The sequence below is a fragment of the Ochotona princeps genome, chromosome 13, assembly GCF_030435755.1.
Source record: "Ochotona princeps isolate mOchPri1 chromosome 13, mOchPri1.hap1, whole genome shotgun sequence".
In the NCBI taxonomy this organism is placed as follows: Eukaryota; Metazoa; Chordata; class Mammalia; order Lagomorpha; family Ochotonidae; genus Ochotona; species Ochotona princeps.
In genome coordinates, this window is record NC_080844.1 from 50,978,008 (window position 1) to 50,999,599 (window position 21,592).

General features: G+C 46.3%; 1 protein-coding gene across 5 annotated transcripts in view; it reads right to left on the reverse strand.

Moving 5' to 3' along the window:
• The window catches only part of SORCS1 (sortilin related VPS10 domain containing receptor 1), a 488,198-nt gene that overhangs the window by 23,622 nt on the left and 442,984 nt on the right, over positions 1–21,592 (reverse strand). For all 5 annotated transcript variants that reach the window (XM_058671339.1, XM_004579869.3, XM_004579866.2 and 2 more), the window contains exons 20-23: positions 17,787–17,920; positions 15,007–15,130; positions 8,262–8,374; positions 3,842–3,973 (exon numbers count right to left, since the gene is read on the reverse strand). In XM_058671339.1, the coding sequence (XP_058527322.1) occupies positions 3,842–3,973; positions 8,262–8,374; positions 15,007–15,130; positions 17,787–17,920 (503 nt within the window). The remainder of the gene's footprint in view (positions 1–3,841; positions 3,974–8,261; positions 8,375–15,006; positions 15,131–17,786; positions 17,921–21,592) is intronic.

A 21,592-nucleotide genomic window follows, 5' to 3' on the forward strand; every position in this document is an offset into this window, starting at 1 on the left:
CAACAGGTGGGCTCCTTAGCTGTCCAACTCAGCATCAAAAAGCTTCCAGAAGCAAGGCAGCCCCTCCCCTCCTCTGAGACAGTCAGATACAAATCTGCACACCCTTCATGACCTGGTGAGAAGCAACCAAGGGCACTGCCCTGGGGCAGGGCTTCCCCACACCTGGGCAGCCAGCTTTTCTGGACAGCAGAGTGCTCAGATCAGACAGCCTCATCTCACACTGCAGACTTCTGAAGCAAAGACCGCTAGAACCTGCCAAGTCTGCGGTCACATGATTAACCCAGCCTGCATCATCTTCATAACAGGGTCAGAGACTTCTCACTGCGAGCAATCTTTAATTTATTTCACAGCCAGGATAGCTCAGTTGATGCCAGCACTCTAGCCCCCATGGGAATGTCTTCACAGGAAGTTGAGGGAGGAGAGTCGGGATGCCTTTCTGGGCCCTGTTCTTCCAACCTTCAGAGCCCTCCAAGTCCTCCCTTGCTAGGGGTTCTGTATTGTATATTTCTAAGAAAGGGGCCAAGCATTGAGAAAGGGTATATGCCAAACCATCCCCAAATTTCTTCTAAGTTTCAAATCATAACCTTCAAAGGAGGCAATTCATTTTGCTTCGTGGTTTGGATTTGCATTTATCTTAAATTTCCAGAGTGTATTACAATGAGAGTCCACTTGGTTCAAAAGTGTTAACATAAAACCTAAATCCAAAGAGGATGAACAGTAGCCGTTTGCACTGACAGCACTCCACCCCAACCCTGCAGGGGTTGGACAGGACCAAGGAGGACCACTGAGCGTGGCAATGCAGAACTTCCGCGGGTGCTGTCAGAGAGTGGCAGCTCTCTTTTAGGTGAAGCTGATAAACTGGGGCTTCTCAGACCGATCCTTGCTTTTCTGTGTGATGGCTTTATTCCTGGGCAGGGTTTCCCAAGTACTAGCAAGGGAAACAATGACAGAGAGAGAAAGGAAGTGATTTAGTGATCCATTTGCGTAGTTCTGAATATATCTGTGGGCTTGTCAATTAAATGGGTTCATAAATTCACTGTTTCCCCCATAATGCTGTGTAAGGTACCTGAGTACATCAGAGAGGAAGATCCAAGGACTTTACTCTGATTGGAAACTGTAGGTTTCTGGTTGGTAATCCTTGCCTTCACATGGCCTGGGCATGTATGTTGTTTGTATGAGTTAATATCATTATGGTATTTTCCAATTGTCTTCCATAGCATGACCCTAATTCCCCATGTACTTTGGTTGGCATTGTTGTGGTCACTGTGTTTACTTTTGCTTCAGTCTTAGAATGAATATTCTGGAAACTCCCTTTAACAGTTGCAGTCTTGTTTTCCCTCCAGTGTATAAATCTGCATAATTTACATGAGCTCATATCATTCCCATACTGCTTTCCTTCCTCATTGTCCTTTCTTTCTTTTTATGTTTTCTGTAATTTCATTCAGTAACCACTTTTCCCCTTACTCCTACCATAATTTCTACCAACACCCATGCGTGACAATATAAAAGTCTCTTATAAAAAGCCAAAATATTTTTTGCATTTTTCCACATTTTATTTCTATTATAAACTGATCACAAATGCAATCAGTACTTCATTTACTATATTGGGCATCAATTGCAGTTATGTGTCTTGCTGATCATTTAGTTAATTGTTTCATAAGTACTTCGGGATGGATCTTACTGTGGCTAAATTATTTAATTTTCCTGGCCCTTAATTTTATTCATCTGTAAAGCTGACACAATGATGTCAGAATGAAAACAAAGCTGCTTTGTATTTTTCAAAACTTTTCCTTTTTCTATAACAATACCGGACCCCTTGCATGCATGCCAAAAGCTAACCACACTGCTTGAAATAAGTCAGCTGCCTTCTTCAAGTCTCTGAAAAAAGGGCTAATTTCTGACATCAAGCTGCATGGAAGACAATCCTGGGCCTTCTGAGAACACCTCTGAAGGAAGCTTCTGAGAAATGAGATAACAAACAGAAACAAGGAAGAAGTCCAGAGAGAAGAGAGAAGCAAGGCGAAGTACACCCTCTACAAGAATAAGGATTTCCATAGACCTGACCCCAAGGGACACATCTTTTCCGCAGAGCATCATTTAGAAAATGTTGCCTATTTAAAAGATTTGTGAAGTGTGAGGAATAAAGATGCACAGATAATAAATTCCTTGGGAAAACAGGCCACTCTAACTCTGAGCTCTCTTCTACCCTGGAAGTTCCCAGGGAGCAACAACTCCAAATGTGCAAGTGTTAAGGTCTGGGAGGATGCGCTTTCTCCCTAGATCCTTGCAGCATTCTGGTAGAAAAGCAACAACCTCGCTTCTTTCCTCAGTTAAAATGTAGCGAATACTGTGTTGAATATAAAGGGAAGCTGAGGGCCCAGGAGTAGGATCAGTTGCAAAGCTGATCAGCTCCTGGCTGCTCAACCTCCAATTACACTTCACTAGGCAATGGGATTCAGCCAGGCTATCCATGGCAGCCGTGCACCTACAACTTGCACACAGAAGTGACAGAGATAAGTATTACGCCAAGTGAGAAAGTTATAGTTAAAGGAGGGCTGGAGGTTGGCCACGCTGAATCTGGGGTTGTTGTTAATAGTGCTTTTATGGGAGGTTCTTAGGCCATTTCAGAAGGATAGAGATCACTGGACTGGATTATGGGTTTATTCAAAGCAAATTTAAAAGCTCCAAGTCCTTGTGGGGGAAAAGTCAATATTTATTTAGTGATTCAGAGAAATCCTATTTTTAATCTGTCTGCCTGGAAGCACTGAGAAACCAAATTGTCAGGTTCCTAAAAGGTTTACCAGACCAAGACTGATCATTTTAACTGAGTGGATGAAAATGAACAAGGAGATAATCCTCACTCCTGGAGAGCCCTTTGAAGTTTAAATGAGCAAAGAGGATAAAGAGACCAAAGGTGGGAGGATGGAGATAGAAACACACACACACACACACACACACACACACACACACCATGCATGCACAACACACGGATACTCCACAAGGTACACACACACACACACACACACCATGCATGCACAACACACAGACACTCCACAAGGTACACACACACACACACACACACCCCATGCATGCACAACACACTGACACTCCAGAAGGTACACACACACACACCATCACACACACACCATGCATGCACAACACACGGATACTCCAGAAGGTACACACACACACACCATCACACACACACCATGCATGCACAACACACGGATACTCCAGAAGGTACACACACACACACACACAACACCATGCATGCACAACACACGGATACTCCAGAAGGTAGTGGAAATGTGGGAAAAGTACATCAACAAAGCCAGGACACGTGTCTTGGAGCCAATGTGATCCAACTGTTATAAACATGAATCATCTTAGCACACTGATGACAAGCATATTAATGCTACAGACCAAAATGGCACTTTTAAAAAGCAGACATCATGCACATCCTGTCATTTGATTCTCATGGCACTCTTGGGATGACATGGAGTAAAGGAGGATTAAATGACTTCCTTGCGTACGTCCTGTTCGCCCTTGCCTTTTGTTTTTCTTGTTTACCTCGTACTGTTTATCTCACACAACATTCCACAGAATGACTCACTCAATCCCCTCTATAATAAACACGGTTGTGTGTGCTTTTTGGTGAAGGTGTGGTTAGTCATTAGTTTACGCTTGAAAAATGAAGGACCAGAAAAAGTCAGCATCCGCACAAACAGCAGGTTCCCTCTTTGCAAGTCAGTTCCTCAGAAACACCTGACTGTGAGCTGCATCACCAGGGGCGTGGCTCTGAGCACCAGGAGAAGTGGAAATGTCTTCTGGCAAGACTCACCTGCTCCAGCTCCTCAGACGACCTCCTGCTCTCTCCCGTTGGATCCTGATGTGGTAAGACAAAGAGCTCCGCAGCAGTGGGTAAGCCAGGGAGCACCGCCACCAAGATGTGCTGGCTTGGAACCCCTGTCGCCTGAGGGAGACACAAAGAAGCTCAGGTAAGTCCTGGGGACAACATGGAGAGAGGGGACCAGGTATTTGAATGGTGGCAGATGTCCAGAGGACACACTGGTGACCAGGGACATGGAAGCTGGAACCCTAGCGCCTCGGGCAGGAACGTGCCCTGGATCCAGCGCCGGAGTCAGATTGTCACAACTGAATTCCAGCACCTGCAATGCTTCCATCACGTCAGTTATACTTCTGGTGCCTCTGTCCTTTAAACAGAAACCAGGGAAAATAGTAGAACCTGCTTTGTGGATAAATGCATTTTAAGAATTAAATGAATTACACATGAACCCTGGAGATTCAAATATTAACTTTTTCCTTAAAAGTATCTCCAAAAGGTGACTCTTGAGAGTGAGAACACTCGATCTTCTGCCCTACAATCTTGGCCTTTCCAGCTAAGCTTTCGGCTTCATCACCTCAACACAATCAAACTTCAAGTTGACCAACAGCATCTTCACCACCTGACCTAACAGGATTCCTTATACAGCAACGCTGAAGAACCAACCATTGATGACTTCTCCAGTGACAGAATCTGATGACAAACCTATCTCATGAAGCACTCTCAATCCATTCACTTGGCTAAACTTCTATTAAAATCATATGAAGGCAAGGCATGTCAAAACATTCAAAATAGATTAAAGATGTTTATCTCGGTGTAAGTTTTTTTGAAGTCCATAGGTATGATGGATTTCATAAGATGCATGTTATGAAGACAACACTGCATGGATTTCAATTTTTGTACCAATATGAACTGCCTTCTAATTCAAACACCCTTGAACTTCTTGAAATAATCTCACACAGTTCATTCAAGGAGTTTGTGTTCATTGTAGTTATCCTCTCTTCCTTCTGGAACTTGTATCTAAGGGTTTTGCTTGAGTCTTTCTCTGGATGATGCTAGATTCAGTAGCTATAATGCAAGCTTCTCTCTCTAATGGATAAAACATTATTTTGTTGTTTTACTAGGACTTCCAAAAAACAGACACACACACACACACACACACACACACACACACAGAAACTGCTTATTTTCACTCTTCAAGTTTTCATTCTGTGTTTCTGGGACCAAGGCAATCTTTCTCACATAACAGAGCTTGCAGGTCTACATTTACCTAAGACGCTACACTTTCCTACCCCTGCCAATCATTGTGTGATCCCTTAACAATTCAACTGCCGTATTAATGATTCTGCTGGTTTCTTCGTGCTTACATAGCCACAGTTAGTATCCCACTGCAGCCTTTGTATGCTGTCATTCCAAGTTTTACAATTACATACCCACTCTGATAGGCTCCTCCCCCCGGCCCACAGCTACCTTATAGTCTAACTCAGACGATGTTCCCTTGTCCCAAGGGCCTGCAATCATTCTCAGTGCCAGGAAGATAACTTATTAATACTTTCTGCAGAATAGCCCACGACCTCCTTTCCAAACTTACAACTTATATAGCTCTTATGCTCCAGCCAAATGCAATGAGATAAAATTTCTGCAGTCACTCTTTAAAACGCTTGTGGTGTTCAGACACATTCTTGGAAATATTTGTGGGAATGAAGGGAAGGAAACAGGAATAGGCAAGTTGAACTGTCATGTTGATCACTGGCAGCCTCAAGAGACAGAGGAATGGTAGTGGTCCCTCAGAGTGACCATAAGCTGGATTGAATTCACCAGATCTTCAGATAACTAAACCAGTCCATCACTGGACCTGGAGATGAGCCATACTTGGAAGGCGATATGATCTGGAAGAAGGCAGGTGAGGCCTCTGTCCACAACAGTTGCACCCATGGCAACAAGTCTCTTCTTAGGGATCTGAACAGTGCATCTCTGTTTTCTGCCACTGCAAAGATTGTAACCACAGGACCACTGTCCACTGGTAATACTCTCCTCATCGTGAAGCCCAGGATGGTAATCTGTGTGAGCTGCAGCTCTCTCCTGACACACATCACCCATAAGCTCCTGTGACAGCTAGCCCCATTTTGGTTTGAAGCATTGCTAGATTATAAATTCAGAGATTGTATCTAAGCTACCTTCTTCATTACATACATAAATGCTTACTGAATGATGTTAAATTGAGGATTTCATGGTGAAATGTCAACAGAAAAACTAAGCTGAATGAAGTGAAAAGCAATTAGGTTTTACACCAAATTTCACCTAATAATATCTAGGAAGAAAACAGCAAGTAGGTTAACTCCAAGTTTTACTTCTGGGTAGGTATACTTGGCAACTTAGTCCCTTACAACTCAAGAAGACAGCCAAGTCTAATTACTGATTTCAAAGCCAGGGTGGGACACCCTAGGAATTACATGCTGGATCAGCTGCCTCTCAGGATTGAGTGAAGAGTCATGGAAGCTGAAAAGTGTTACTGCCCCACAACCTTTCTCGTGAGCTTAGCGATGCTGAGCCCAACATTTCACTCTGGATTCAACTGATTATGCTGTGCAGAATTCTAGAAATGTTGACGAGCAGTAATTTCTTGCCTACTGGACAGCTGGTCAAAGGTACAGGCCCAGGGCATCTGATCCCTAGACAGCAAATGCGAAGAGAAAACAGCCTGGAAGGCTGGTTGTTGTTGAGATGATGTCTGGCTCATAAATCACCTGGGGTAGTTACACAGCTGCCCAGGAGACCTGCAGAACAGGAGACTAGGAACACGGTGGACTGAAGAAGTGAACAGTGGATTCAAGAAGAGGTAAAGCTCCCTCCCTCCCTCCTTCTCTTTCTTACACACTTCTCTGTCTCTGGACTGTTTAAATGAAATGTGTGCAAGGACAGAGAGAGACACGGTTAAAGTCATCTCTCTTGAAGAACAGAGAAGAGAAACCAGGAAAGATGACTGCAAAGGCACAAAAAACCTATAGCAGTTAGGCCTGCAGACTCCCGGCGTCATCATGTTTGCATGATGTAGTGCCTCTGACCGGAAGAACCAGAAAGGCAATTCAGATGCCATTTATTCAAGTACATGAATCTACTTCTTAGCCTTTCCTGTATTTTCCTCATAAAAATAGAAAAGAATGGTCACTGGGTAGACTGGGCAGAAAACCACAAACCCCAAGTACCAAACACCTTGATGATCTAATTCTAGAACCTATTTTTTTAGGTGCATGACTTTGGGTAAGGCTACCCAATATCTCTAAGTTTAGTTTCCTCATCGGTAACATAGGGATATTTACAGTACCAGCATCATGCAATGATTGTGGGGTCAACTGGGCTAAATTTTGCAAAGCACTGCTGAGAGCATCTGGAATGCAGTCAGTGCCACATAAACACAGAGGTGACAACATGAGGATGGGAAGGCCAGCGCTTTGCCAACAGGCTGCATGCGCCTTTTCCAAGCAGGGGTTGTTTGAACACTTTTCTTCCCTCAGCTCTTTGTGTCAAGTGGCATCATGGGCTGGTAACAAAAGGAACAAACAGCATGAAAACTCTGAACTGCTTTTTTCTTTAGGGCCAGAGAGCTATCCTGGGGAAAGTTAGTTCCTCTTTGAACCCCTAGGAGTGTGCTGAGTCCAAGAAGCCCCCAAAGCAGCTATCCCATATCTGCTCACTCGCGGAAGTGCAGCAGGCAGGGCAGGTGTGAATAAAACAAAATCATCCATGCCATCCACCCAGAGGAAAAAGCCCCATCTTGATATTTTCTCAGAAGCCTGGGGAGGTGGTGCTATGCATACAGACATTGCACTTGGCCCTTCATTGCAAGTTTTCTCATCTATTAGTTGTGAGTGCACAGAAAGTTACCTTGGAACCTCGTGACCTCACGGATGACATGAGGCTGATAAAGCTCTTTCCTGGTGACATCATGTGCTTAGAAATCCAGGGGACATAGAATCAGTAAGGCGGCTCACTTTACTCCTGTGTTCATAGATGTGCAGGGGGAACCCGCGGCTGCTCCTGCTGCTCCTAACACTCATCATGGAGGACTCTCCTGGGCCAAGGTCACTCAGTGCCATGCACTGTAGCTGAAGTCATACTTACTGATGGCCGAATACTGAACTCGTTCTGTAACTGTGACAAGTGATCACATATTCTCTCAGCAGGGTAAACACCTTGGGAGTGAGGCTCCACAGGTTTGTTCGTGACAGCATCTCCTCTTAGAGCAGCCTTGCTCTGCCTTTCTTTGCGAGGGGGAGCTCATCTGTGAGGACACTAACTTAACTGGATGGGGTTCCGGCTGGTTCCAGCCTTTTTTCACACAAGGGCTCCTTCTGCATGAAGCTCCCGGAGAACAGCGAGGAAAAAGGGAACACAAGGTAGAGCTGTGACCACTCACTTCCACCAGCGATCTTTTGATGACTCGGCTGATGTCCCTCCTCCATTCGGGGATGTCAGGGTTGTAGTCATCCAAGTTTGGAGAAAACGACAATCTCAGAGACCGGAATTCCTCTGCGGGACACAACAGTAGACAGATTACCAGTCAAAGAATTCCAGCAAAGGCCTGCTCCACCTTCAATACCCACAGACCTCCCAGGCAGTTTCGTTGACTCGTCTAGAAGGAGAAAAAATCGTTATCTCACGCGTGTTACTTCACTAACTCAAATCCTTAGCCTCTGGCCAGGCCCAGCTCAGGAGTCTTTGCCATCCACAGCAGTTCTACACCCCTGATTCTTCAACATGGAATGATGTGGAAAACCTTGCATGCTTGGCAGGTTCAAGACCTTGACTATGCCTAAAACCCAGAATTCCCCTCTTTTCCACCAGTCTATGCACAAAACATTCCATTTCTGTCTAGGCAACACTGCATTTTATACAAAGTTTGCATGTTGTGATTATATAGTAACAACTGGTATATGACTGCATAATTACAATTGCTATCATAGTCATTATATTGTTATCTTTTGCATGTTGTGTTAAGTTTCATTCAATTATATGTTGATTTCCTGGATTTGGGGGTTGTGGTAGTTGTTTCTGTAGTCCCTAGGATAATGTGGGTAGGCCAGGATGTTGGATAGTCATGAAACACAATTCACTTTTTAGTGGAGGGGTTGGGAATCATTTGACATACAAAAAGAGGAGGAAGACAGGGGAGATACGGGAATCATCAGGCCACAGCAATCACACTGGGCAATGACAGAGAAAGAAGGAAGTAGGGTTACGTCACGGCTCTGCAGTCGGAGAAAAGCATAGCAAGACTATGGGAGGTCGAAGAGCCAGCAGGTGAGCCCCGTGTCCCACGAGTGGTGCCGCCTCGGTTCTCCTGCTTCTGTTATCTCTGCTGGGCTCAGGCCCTACAGGGTCTCATGGTGTAGTACTGGTGATCTTAGCCAACTGTCCTGGCTGCAGCTGGAGAGAGTGGGACCCGTTTCCAGGGCCTCTACACCCTCTGCCTCATTCCAGTATGTGACACGTGGTATACGCAGGTCATGCTGTGAGCAGTCAGATGGGCTAACGGGCAGTTAGGGTCTCTGATCCCTGGTGAAGTTATCTTCATATAACATAAAACCTTGCTGCTCCCCATGGCTCTCCCCAGCTTCAGCCCCCTGGACCCTTGAGGGAGAGCAGGAGAGAGGATCAACATAGCAAGGGTAGGTGCTGTGACAAAAGCCAGGAGACAGCCCGAAGCAGCCTCCATCTCTGAGTACTGTCAGGAGATGACGCCTGTGTTTTTGCCTTGTCAGGACGGGAGGAGGAAGCCACCAGACACATCTTCTATGATGTCCAGTCTGTCCTGAGCCAAGTGCCAGACACTGATGCCCAAGGTGAATGAGTTTCCCATATTTTTTCTTCTCTTTCCCCTTTGTTCTCCTCCCGAGATGGTGCATGAAAGACACCACTTCCACCGTATCTTCAGGTCTTTTCCTCCCGGGCAGCCCCTCCTTTCACTGCGGCAGGAGCCCTCTCTGCCTCTCTCCTTAATACATCTTTCCTTGCGCATGACAAGTTGTCTGTATGAAAATTCTTCTTTTGTGTGAGACAAGCATCAAGGCTGCTGCCATCTTCTGCTGATTCCCTACAACAATGCCACTCCCTTAACACCTGCTAATGGCTACACATTACATTTTTTTTTTTAAAGATTTTATTATTATTGGAAAGCCGGATATACAGAGAGGAGGAGAGATAGAGAGGAAGATCTTCCATCCGATGTTTCACTCCCCAAGTGAGCCGCAACGGGCTGGTACGCGCCAATCCGATGCCGGGAACCAGGAACCTCTTCCAGGTCTCCCACGCAGGTGCAGTGTCCCAATGCATGGGGCCGTCCTCGACTGCCTTCCCAGGCCACAAGCAAGGAGCTGGATGGGAAGTGGAGCTGCCAGGATTACAACCGGCGCCCATATGGGATCCCGGGGCTTTCAAGGCGAGGACTTTAGCCGCTAGGCCACGCCGCCGGGCCCTGCACATTACATTTTGACTAGAACTGGACTTTCCCCATGGTTTTCTTGGACCCACAAGAACTGAGGTAGACCTGTGTTCCTACCCCGCGTGCTAGGGGGCTCCACTATACTCTTCTTGTGCCAGGACCCCGTTCTTGCTGCATGGTCCTCCTCACTGTCATACTCCTTTCAAGGGAACTCACCTCCATTTTTCAGGATGCAGAGAGAGGGTTTTCTGATCTCATGGCCTCAGGCAACCTCTCTTCCCCAGCCCCCGGCACCCTCATCACAGCACCACATCTATCTTCTTCAAGCTTACTGCCGTCCAAGTGATCTTTTTTTTTTCATTGTATGTTTCCCAGATACCGTGATGATCACAGCTTTGTGGCCCTGGCCCATGAGACAGTGCCTAGCACTTGGAAGGATTTCAATTACTGTCTATGAGTCATTTATTTAACAAATGTTTGGTGATTAAATAAATGTTTAAATTACAGAGGAGGCCTGCTGCAAGTTGTGCACTGATTCGATAAACATTTTTGGCTTTAAACTTGTCCCCGTGCTTCAGTCATGGCTAAGTGACATCAATAATGCCAATTATGCATGCAGGAAGTGTAAGAGCTCACTTGGGCCATTCTGAACAATGCTGAGGAGTAATCAAATACATGCTTCAAGGACTCTTCCATCACAGGGTGTGCATTTGCGACAGTTACCCTGTTTCTAAGATGTAGTCTTTGAGGTTTGACTACTACATGAGTCACTGGTCACCCTCGTGAATACCACTGACTCAGTTCTGAAGAACGACGGAACGTGTATCAATCAGTAGCATGGTCAATGGGAGCGCCTAGCGCTTCGTTCTGAAGATGCCAGCTTATTTCATTTGCACTTTCTCCGAAAGCTCTCGTCCCATACAAGGGGAGACGTGTATCTTAGTAAAAGGACATACTTGAAGAACGGTGCACTTCCCTCTGTAATTACTTAGCCTAATAAATAACATGGCAGGATGGGGTAACAACAACAGAGAAATGTTACGCTGAAGTTGATTCAACAAATAACGGGTGCATGTGGACGACTGAAAAGGATAAACACCAGGAAGACTTTCTGCAGCTACTGACAAGAATAAATTCTGCACACTCACATTGTCCTTTAAAAATCATTTAAAAGTAAATCTGTGCCCTGAAGGACATCAGGGGGACCAATACAAGTTACAAGTGCTCTGGGCAGTCAAGGCTTCCCTTTCAGGACAGGTCTCCTCTCGGTACTCACCTGCAAGGGTAAATGCTGACCTTGACCCTCTGAGATGTAAATCTGCTACAATTTACCCAAGTCTTTCTCCAGAACTGAGCTATCACCCCTTTGAAATGTAAATCAACAAGAGTGGCGGTGGTTTCCTTCTCCCCCAGGCATCCTAGGACACTCAGGTCTCTAAGCAGCAATTCACCAAAGAAGTTTAACACACTGTTAACCCCAACGGCTCCCTCATTTCCTGCAGTTATTCTCCAGGTAGCCCCAGTGTTTGGAGAGATTCCTAACATTTGCACAGCAGTTTTTTCTTGCTTGTAACTGTGACAGCTCAGACAACAACAACAACAACAAAATGGAGCTAGTAAGGCCAGATCTTGAAACATTTCTGAGACATCTGCATAACTTGAAATTCTCAGAAAGTCCTGGAAGGGGAGTGAGAGTACTCAGCACAAGAAAACATCTCAGTTCAGGATGAGACCTTGCTTTTCTCTTACAGCTCATGCAGTAGGCTGACTGTCTCAAACTGGTCTGTATCAATTCTGTACCTTCCAGGAACTGGAAGGACCTGCTTGTCTGGCTCAGCTGTTCACAACCAGACAGGATGTAGCTCTTACTGATAGGATAGAGTGAGATTGTATGTCTGTACTTTGTGCCACTAGAGTTGACTGGATAATTTATATTGTGTATTAATGTAAGTTTGGTTGATTAGATAGTTTGCATCATGTGCTAGTAGCTCTCTTAGTTGACTAGATGATCGTTGCTTTAAAACCCCTGAACAGGGTTGATCAGGGCTGCACCCCTCTTCTGCTGGGAGTAGTATGGGGGAGTCCACTGGTTGGCACTGGCCAGTGAGCGTTGAACAGTCTGCCTCTAACTCATCTTTGCAAATAGAAATGATCACAACATCTAACTCTCACATGGTTTTTTTCTTTAGTGAGTCAGACCTGTCATTACACCGTTTGTTTCACATAAATTAAACACAGGATAACTCATCTGGATTCAATCGAATTAAGGATGGCTGATGGCTCAGGAATCTCGTTACAGATTACTTCTCCTGTTCAGGTTTTCACAGTAAAGACAGATGATCCATTCCAAAGTGAGTGACCACCCTTGCAAGGAAGACACCTTTGAAGTTCAAACTATACAAAGGAGTACGCATAGCAAGATGCGTGGAAATGTCCACACTATATTCAACATTCAGTATACCTCCACTCTCCCTGGTTTTTATACTTATGTTTTTTCACATGAGACATAATAATGCAATATTTCTCAAAATTTGTTCAGCAGATTTCCTAAACCATCATCTCCATCCAGTGCTTAGGACAGATGCTAGCAGCTGGTCTGGGCTTCATTAGTGTTAATTCTTTTCCCTCTCACTTGAAGCAGCAAATGTCTGGGCCACAGTTTCCTACCTGTGAAATGACAAGCTGCACTAGATAAGCCCAAACACCTTCCAGATTTAAAAATTCTCTCTGGGAACCTAATGAGGAGGTACCTGACAGGCTTTAACAGGAGAACACCTTCCTGTGACCTGTGACATGACTTTAGCCTCTGTGTGTGAAAGGCGCTGGAGAACAAGGGAATTAAGCGTGGTGACTAAGGGGAGAAACACAGAAACACGCTTTGAAATTTGGAGGCACACACACAGCGTGCACCTTGCCGACGGTGCATAACTTCACCGGATAGATCTCAGCTCTCCCCTGGTGGCAGCTACGAGGAATCTCCTCCATACTGTGCAAGGGTCTAACGAGTCGAGAGGGCCTTGGCGGAATAAAACAGGGGGCGGGCCTTTACAAGTACATTATGATCTCACTGCTTATAAGTGGGGACAAGATACTGGCCTCTGAAAAGCAAGGATGGAAACTGCTAATGGAGCTTTTCTAGCACAAGAAGGGAGAAGATGAGCAGTCAGACCCCGTAGTACCTGTCTTCTCCACTGGTGTGACAGACCGCACCACTGCTGGGACCCTGCTGGTTGATCTACTCTGATCAAACCTCTAGAGGATTCCCAGAGACAGAAAGCAATAAGGTCCAACACCTAGCCATACGAGGCACGGTGTCATTGAGGCCTCTTGGTCCTCAGAGCTACACAAATTTATTTGCAAATTATTTTCTGGTTTTGAAGGTCAAATGCATAACAACTGATTCCTCACCAGAAACCCCAGCTCTGAATGTAATTAATTCGTCAGATTCAATTAATTTTAGAACTGGGACAGTTAATATCATCAGGAACACAGCCAGCTCCGACCATCTGTCATCCTGCCTCTGTCTCTTTATTGCTTTCTCTTTCTCTGTCTTTACAGCACTTCACCTGTATAATTTAGTATTCTGGATTTTCAAATCAAGAATTTCTGTGATAGGGGCTGGTATGATGGCACAGCAGCCAAATACTCTGCTTTTGGTACCTGTATTCCATATGGCTATGGGTTCGTGTCCTGGCTGTTCCACTTCCCTTCTAGCTCCTTGCCTGTAGCCTGGGAAAGCAGTCGAGGATGGCTCAAAAGGCTTGGGACCCTCACCTGCATGGGGGATTCGGAGGAAGCTCCTGGTTTTGGATGGTCTCAGCTTCAGCCGTTGCGGTCACTTGCAGAGTGAACCAGTGGATGGAAGACCTGTGTGTGTGTGTATGTGTCTGTGTGTGTGTGTGTGTGACTTTCAAGATAAACTCATGATACAAATGGTACATATGTGTTCTTCTCATGTTAATACACAACTGTCTATATATTTACCATCCACTACTATCACCGAATTCCTATCTAATTTCTTTTGTTTCTGTGAAGAAGAAATTCCCAAGTTAGACCAACTTGATTACCTGAGTTTTTAACTTCCCATTTTCCATTCATGATTCCACCTTTGCATTTCATATCATTTAACACCCGGACTGTGTTTGCTTTCCAGTAGATCACAAAACTGTCTTGTGCTGCTGTTTCTTTAAACAGACGCCCACTCCATGACTACATAAGACATCTAGTTACTACGGCCCCTCCGTCACCTGCAATCTGGTTGAGCTGTTTTTTTTTTTTTTCTCCTTCCTTTTCAATGTTACAGATGTGTGGAAGAGACTTCAAAGGATCTAGATAATGATACATTTCTCTTAAAATGAGGAACTTTAACACTGTACATCAGCCACTTTCTTTCATTCAGTGACCTTATCTATGTAAATATCACAATTGCAAGCTAAAAGGAGTTAGTCTTAGAGTGAAATTCGCTTTCCTCTACCTTAGCTGAGTGAACAAATAGTCACTTTATGTGTACCAGACCAACGGCAAGGAAACATACGAAACACTGCCAGCATCCTGTGGCTATGGCTAGTGACTCACATTTCGCTGAAGGTGGCGACAAAGTCGGCCTTGATTCCTCTGCACCTGCTGTCTGCCATCGAGTAGGTGAAGGTCAAGAGCCAAGATGGTTCCTGGCATTACGATGGTACTAGATTACCTGCCACTGAGCGCGATGTGTACTCACCATACACGGCGATGGTCTTTGTGTCCTGCAAGATGGCATTCCCAGCTGAGACCTGCACTGTGATGGTATTCATGCCTTCTGAAGTGAACTTGAATGATATACTTCCCTCCAAGGTGATTAGAGGCTAAAACAAACAACAGCACAGTGTTAGAGGAAACCATTTCAGGACAGTCCAGCAGCTCCGAGCCAGCATGAGCTGGTCCGCTTGGTCGATGACCGTCCTGGTGGAGCACAGGGCAGCTGAGTCCATTTCTACCTCTTCTTCATCATCCCCAGTCCGGGCCAGAAAGCAGCTGACGAGAGCAATGACTCTAAGTGACTCTGGTTTCTGAACTTGCAACTTCTTTCCCGGGGTCACCCTGACTCACGGCTGGGGACATAAAGAGGTGTCACTTTCTGATGAGTTACACATCTGTCCTTATACAGAATCCACTTGTGTCAAGCAGATCCCTTAACCCAAGTAAATATTCAGATCAAATGAGAACAGTGAATACACATACAGAAAATTTGCAGATCTAAGCAGTGGCCACTGAAAGTCTGCAAGCTGTCAGTACTCGTTTCCAGGCTGCGCTGCTTGTATACAATCACACTGGAGTACAGAACCCTGGGCACTAGTTAGACGGGGTGGCCTTGTACACTGCTTCCCTCTAAGCAGGCTCATCAGCAGCTTTCTGGAAGTAGCTGCTATGGAAACACACACTAATTGGATGGTGGTTTGAGGATGGAGAAAAAAAAAAGTAGATGAGCTGGAGTGGTGCCTGTAATACAACCAGATGCAGGTCCTAGAGGAAAAAAAAAACATTAGCCTACTGACCTCCCTCGACTCAGTCCTTCCTAACGCTGCTTTCCGATCTTTTCTTAATTAATTTCAAAATCAAAAATTCATTTAACTCTCTGCATGGCATAGGGAAGACTAAAGCCAAGCACAAGTAGTCTTCTCAATAAGGTCTGTGGAGAATTGGGCTTTACTGTAAAAGAAAAAAACAAAATCAAAGTCCCAGATGAAAGCTGTCTAGCACATTCAGTTTTTAGCGCCAGCCCTTAGGCAAATATTCTTCCACTGTGCACAGTGGACCTACTATGGGACAAAATAACATGCTTCTTTTCAGATGCTTTGAAAAGGGGGCTCGTTGGGGCCAGTGTTCAGCTGATGTTGGTCAAAATGCTCCCTGGAATCCCACATATGGGCTCTGATTCATGTCCTTGCTAGTCCAGTTCCAACCCAGCTCCCTGATAATGGCCTGGGAAAGTCTGGAGATGGACCAAGCAGTTGGGTCTTTGCTATTCACACAGGAGGCATGGAAGAAGTTCCGGGCTCCTCTACTCAGCTAGGCCTAACTGTGGCCATTGAGGCTATTTAGGGAGCGAAGCAGTGGATAGAAGATCTTTCTTTTCTTTCTTTGTTGTTTCTCCCAGTTTCTCTCTCTCTCTCTCTCTCTCTCTCTCTCTCTCTCTCTCTCTCTCTCACACTGTGTAACTCTGCCTTTTAAATAAACAAGGAAAGAAAAGAAAAACAAACAAAAGGAAATAGCTTAGTTTGGCCAGCAGCTGGAGTGAGAGGTTCACCATACTCTAGGCACTGCTGACCCAGGAGAGCTTCCAGGTAAAGCTAACCTCCAGCTCCAGCCTGCCAGGGTGGGTTTACTAAGATTCTACAGGAAGGCGTCCCGCCTACTAGGCAGCAGCAGGTGTTCTTGTGCCCTCCAGGGAGTGGTGCTGTACAAACTCAACTTCACCGCCCAACTTCCTCATGGTGGCACTGCAATGGCCCAGAACAAAGTGGGTTCAGAACTCCAACAGACCCTGAGGGGCTTGGGGGCCAACATGTACACAGGCCCTCGAGGGCTTTGCTTTTGGCCTCTGTAAGAACAAGTGGAAGAGACCGTCTCTTCCTCACTGTCCTCACGTGCATATGGAAGGACTGTGAGCGCAGGCGCTTACACGTCCCCCGGTGACCCTCCTGTCAGGCTGCCCGCACAGGCAGGGTGTGGAACAACGGCAGAGCTTCACCTGACACACGGCCATGTCTGAGTTACGGGAGCAGGCCCTGAGAAGAGGGTGGCGGCAGGTGTAACAGAAGCCGCTGCCTTTGCCTGCCACTTCCTCCTTTCTGTAGTTCATGTGATTCTTAGGAGGCCAACTTCAGCACCTCCCTGCACTCCCAGCACGGCCAACCCAGGGAGACTCCATTCTAGGACTTCTCTCAGAACATATAGGAAATGGAGTTTAATTTCTTTGTGAAACCAGGCTGCTAAGGATCACAGTTTGACCTTAGCAGAACATCAACGGGAGGGAAGGCAGTGATTAAATAATAAGGTGTGGAAGAGAGGGAGTGAGAAGCTTGTATATCAAATACTGGTCAGGGGCCGGCGTGGTGGTGTAACAGGCTAATCCTCTGCCTGCCAGCACTGGCTCCACATCACGTCCTGGCTGCTCCATTTCCCAAAACACCTTGAATGACCCAAGTCCTTGGTCCCCGCTCCTGTGCTGGAGACCTGGAAGAAGCTCCAAGCTCCCGCCTTGAGATGAGCCCAGCTCTGGACATTGTAGCCATCTGGGGAGTTAAGGAGCAGCTGGAAGATCTGTGTTTCTGCCTCTCCTTCTCTCTCTCTCTGCAAGTTTGACTTTCCAAGTAAAATAACTCTCTAAAAATAGAAATCCTACTGATGTGATACTTGAGCCCTGAAGCTAGCACCGCCTCTAGACTCTTCGATCTAAACCACTCCCTCCCCTTTTTGGCTTCAGCCAACGAGAACTGGCCCATCGGCAGGCCAACCCACCTCCGTGTTGTTTCCATACCACCACACGTAAGTAAGGGTGCCCACTTGGCTGGGCCACAGCACTGCTGTCGCGTTGACCTCTTTGTTCTTTGTGGTGACAAAAGGAAGAGACAGGTGCACGTGCTCCAAGGGACCTGGGACACAAGAGAAAGAGGGACCGTAGAGCAGGAAGGGCTGCGTCTGCCGCACTCTGCCTGCCCTGGAGAGAACACACGCTCTCTGCGGACACTTCCTCACACGGCAGCCGGACGACTCGACGGCGTGTTCTGGCGCTAACTCTACAGGAAAGAACACACCCTGAACTCCCGCATCTGAACATGGTCTATCGCATCTGAAAACTGAGATATGTACGTAGGCAAGCAGCTGATGGAGTCCTTACACCAATAAGCACAACATGAGATTTCACAAGGAGATACTAAATCTTTCAGGGGATTTTTTTTTTCCTTGCTGGTCAACCAGATCTAAGAACTCCTAGGATCCAAGTGGGTGGGATGAGAAGGGTGTGCAAAAATCCCAGAAGTGTGCTAAATGAGTAACTGTTTATGACTTATTCGATCTTAAAGATTGGTATGACTGTGAACATGTGTGTGTGTGTGTGTCTATGTATGCATGTGTCTGCATGTGAGTGCAATGTGGCCTGGGCAGGGCAGCATGAAACACTGCGGGTGGTTCAGCTGGGCCAGGTCAGAGGCAGGCACGAGTGCATGCATAGCTCCGTATTGAGCTCCAAGCATTAGGCAATGCACTTTGCCCTGGCTGTCATTTATTGCATGGCTCTTGTTGCCTCCACGTGACACAGTTAGCAGCAGGCCATGCCCTGGCCTGCCCCGAGCCCTCTGTTTAGACAGCTCCATTAAGGCACCTGTCAGTCTTCCACTCAGTTCCAGCATCACTCCGCGGCGAGGTCACACTCTTCCAGACCCAAGTTAAATGGATCAATGTGTAAGAACTAGACAACCCATGTGATAAACACAAGTGCCATTCTTGTCTGTCACACAGGACAACTCAACTCCTTTTAAAAGTCAGAATATAAGAGCAAGGACGATATGAGTCGTTGTGGCAATGATTAATATTGCATCTTTTCAATGGCAATATGCTTCTCCAGCAGTTAATGAGAGTGGCTGTGTGTGGAGTATTACTACAGATGCTTTGGGAACTGACACCAAATAGCACTGAGGGGGGGAGGCACTGAGCACACAGAGCAGGCACAGGTGAGGGCCGCTTCACTGCTCTTTGTGTCACAGAGTGCTTCTCAGAAGAAATGGCATTTGATAAGCACCTGACTAAGGTGACAGATACACCAAGTGTCCCTGACAGTAGGAGTGGAGCCAGAGCAAACAGCATGAGGAAGAGGTGTGGTTCCACGTTGGGTGAATGGCAAGAGAACCACACAGCAGCAGAGGAGAGATGGATGGAAGAAGTGGAGCCAAAAGAGAGTGTAGCTATTTAGGGAAACCTTGCAAGTTGGCTTTGCAAGCCATACAATACATATTGTGTGTCTGCAGAAGTTCATGTGAGCATGCAACATGTTGTGCCACATGTGAGATTCATTTTTCAGATTCCATGGTTTCTCGTGTCCATAGACTTAAAAAGCTTGCTTCTGCTGCCTAAAATGGCACCCTTAAAGCATTTTTGTCCTGCACATAGGGTACAGTCTGCCTTGAAAGAGCCACTGAAATGAAGCCACAGCCTTTGAAAGCGCCCAGTATACACCTGCACTAACTGCAAGACGCTGCAGGCTCAGATGCACCGAATTGGCAGCAGGTGGCGCTGTGTCACTCCATATGAACCTTCCAGGCAAGGGGATTTGTGAGAATTCGGGAATTACGTGTACTTCTGTGAACTGGGATTCCCTTTTCTTGGTCAGCCCTGCTGTGCTGCAGGAAACAGCTGACATGAGTGGGACTGAACACTATGTGTGCACGTGTGTGTTTGCAGCAATGACTGTGCTACTCAAGATGGTGTGACTCCCTCTACCATTTACATTAAAGATGCATGTATTTGTCTGTAACACTACACAGCACTCAGAAGAAACGAAAGCGAACCCAGGGAGCTGATCGTAAAGCAGAGCGTATTTAATGCCCATTCTAATCTGATCAAGGCAAACTGAGAAGCCATACTTGGGCCTGGCACGATAGGCTCGTCGTTAAATCCTCGCCTCGCATGTCCCAGGATCAATCCCATATGAGTGTTCATTTGTGTGCCAGCTGCTTGCTTCACTTCCCATCCAGCTCCCTGCTTGTGGCCTGGGAAAGCAGCAAAGGACGGCCCAAAGCCTTGGGACTCAACACCTGTGTGGGAGATCTGGAAGAAGCTCCTGGCACCTGGCTTCAGATCAGCTCAGTTCTGTCTACTGCGGCCACTTGGGGAGTGAACCGCAAACAAGATCTTTTTCTCTGTCTCTCCTTTTCTCTGTAAATCTGTCTTTCCAACAAAAATAAATATATCTTTCAGGGGGGAAAAAAAGCCATACTTCCAGAGTTCTAATTCTGTGGGTCTAAGTATCAGATCCAGAAAAGAATACTTAAATCATTCATGCAGGGAGAAAGAAGCGGCTCAATTAAAAGCCATGTTTTACAAACCCCTAACCTGATATGTGCCTTCCAATTGAATGATCATGTGACTAGATGCCAAAGCCATGTGGATTTTTGGAGCTATGATCACTTGACCCTAAAACGAGGCCTGAACGGCCACTGCACATGGCTCCTAAGTAAGGGAACAGCTAGGCAGACTGGTGGAGGAAGAGCCAGAAAATCTACTTCATCTTTTTTCCAACTCCCATTCTGTAACTTTCAAGTCTGTAAGGGACTCTTGCCTGCGAGACTGGCTGTCACCGGGGCAGCTTATAAAGCCGACATCCACGCGTCCTAACGGCAATGCTGCCTGCGTCGTGGGTCTCCTTCGTCTGCAAAGCAGCAGAGCGCTGTGATGCTCTCCCCGAGGAGTTGCCAACTGTCAGGTTGCAGCGGATCCCCCAGTTACCCAGGAGGAGCTGCTGTTCTGCAAACGCCAAGGCAGGGACACAGGTTCCATGTGTAACTGATGACCTTTGCAAACCCATGTTTAAAAACAAAAAGCCTTGATTTGGAAGCAAACTGCTTTTCTGCACTAGACAGCAGAGGGGATGTACATGTGACACGGGCAATGGACGTTCTAAGACAGGACAGGCGGCCAGCTTGGCAAGGGAAGAGTTGCTGCTAATTACCGATCTCCAAATTCTCCAACTGCAGGCGCATGCGTTGCGGTGACATGATGGAAAAGCCACGTTTCACCAGCTGACAAGGCACTGGGGCTACCAGGGATTACATGTGCCTCTGTTTGAAAGAGTAAAAATCTAGGCTCTGGCAGATGGAGTGACTAGTCCAGGAGCGGGAAACAGGATCTGGACGTAATCCAGATGCTTATCTAGCTCCATGCTCCTTACTCCTCCACTTGCCCTGCAACGCTAACCCATCACTCCCTCTGCGTCCTGAGCCGTCGGCAGCACATGTTGCTGAAGACCCTTCAAGAGTAAGATGCCTGGGAGAGGAACTCAGGGATGTTCTTTCCTCTGTCTAAAACAGCTCCAAAGACACAGTGACTCTCCAATCCTTGTTTTCTGTCAGGAGCCTCAAGTGGAGTTGTCTGTTATGGTCCAGATCTGACTATCACCAAACCGAGTTCATGTGGACAGTACAGAAGCAGCATGGGTTTCTGATGGATGTGCGCTAACAGCTTAAAACATGATCCTACTTTAAGATAATTTGAGCAAAAGTAGCAAAAAATTCTCCCCATGGTCAGGCTCTTTGAAAGGCCTCATGCCATGC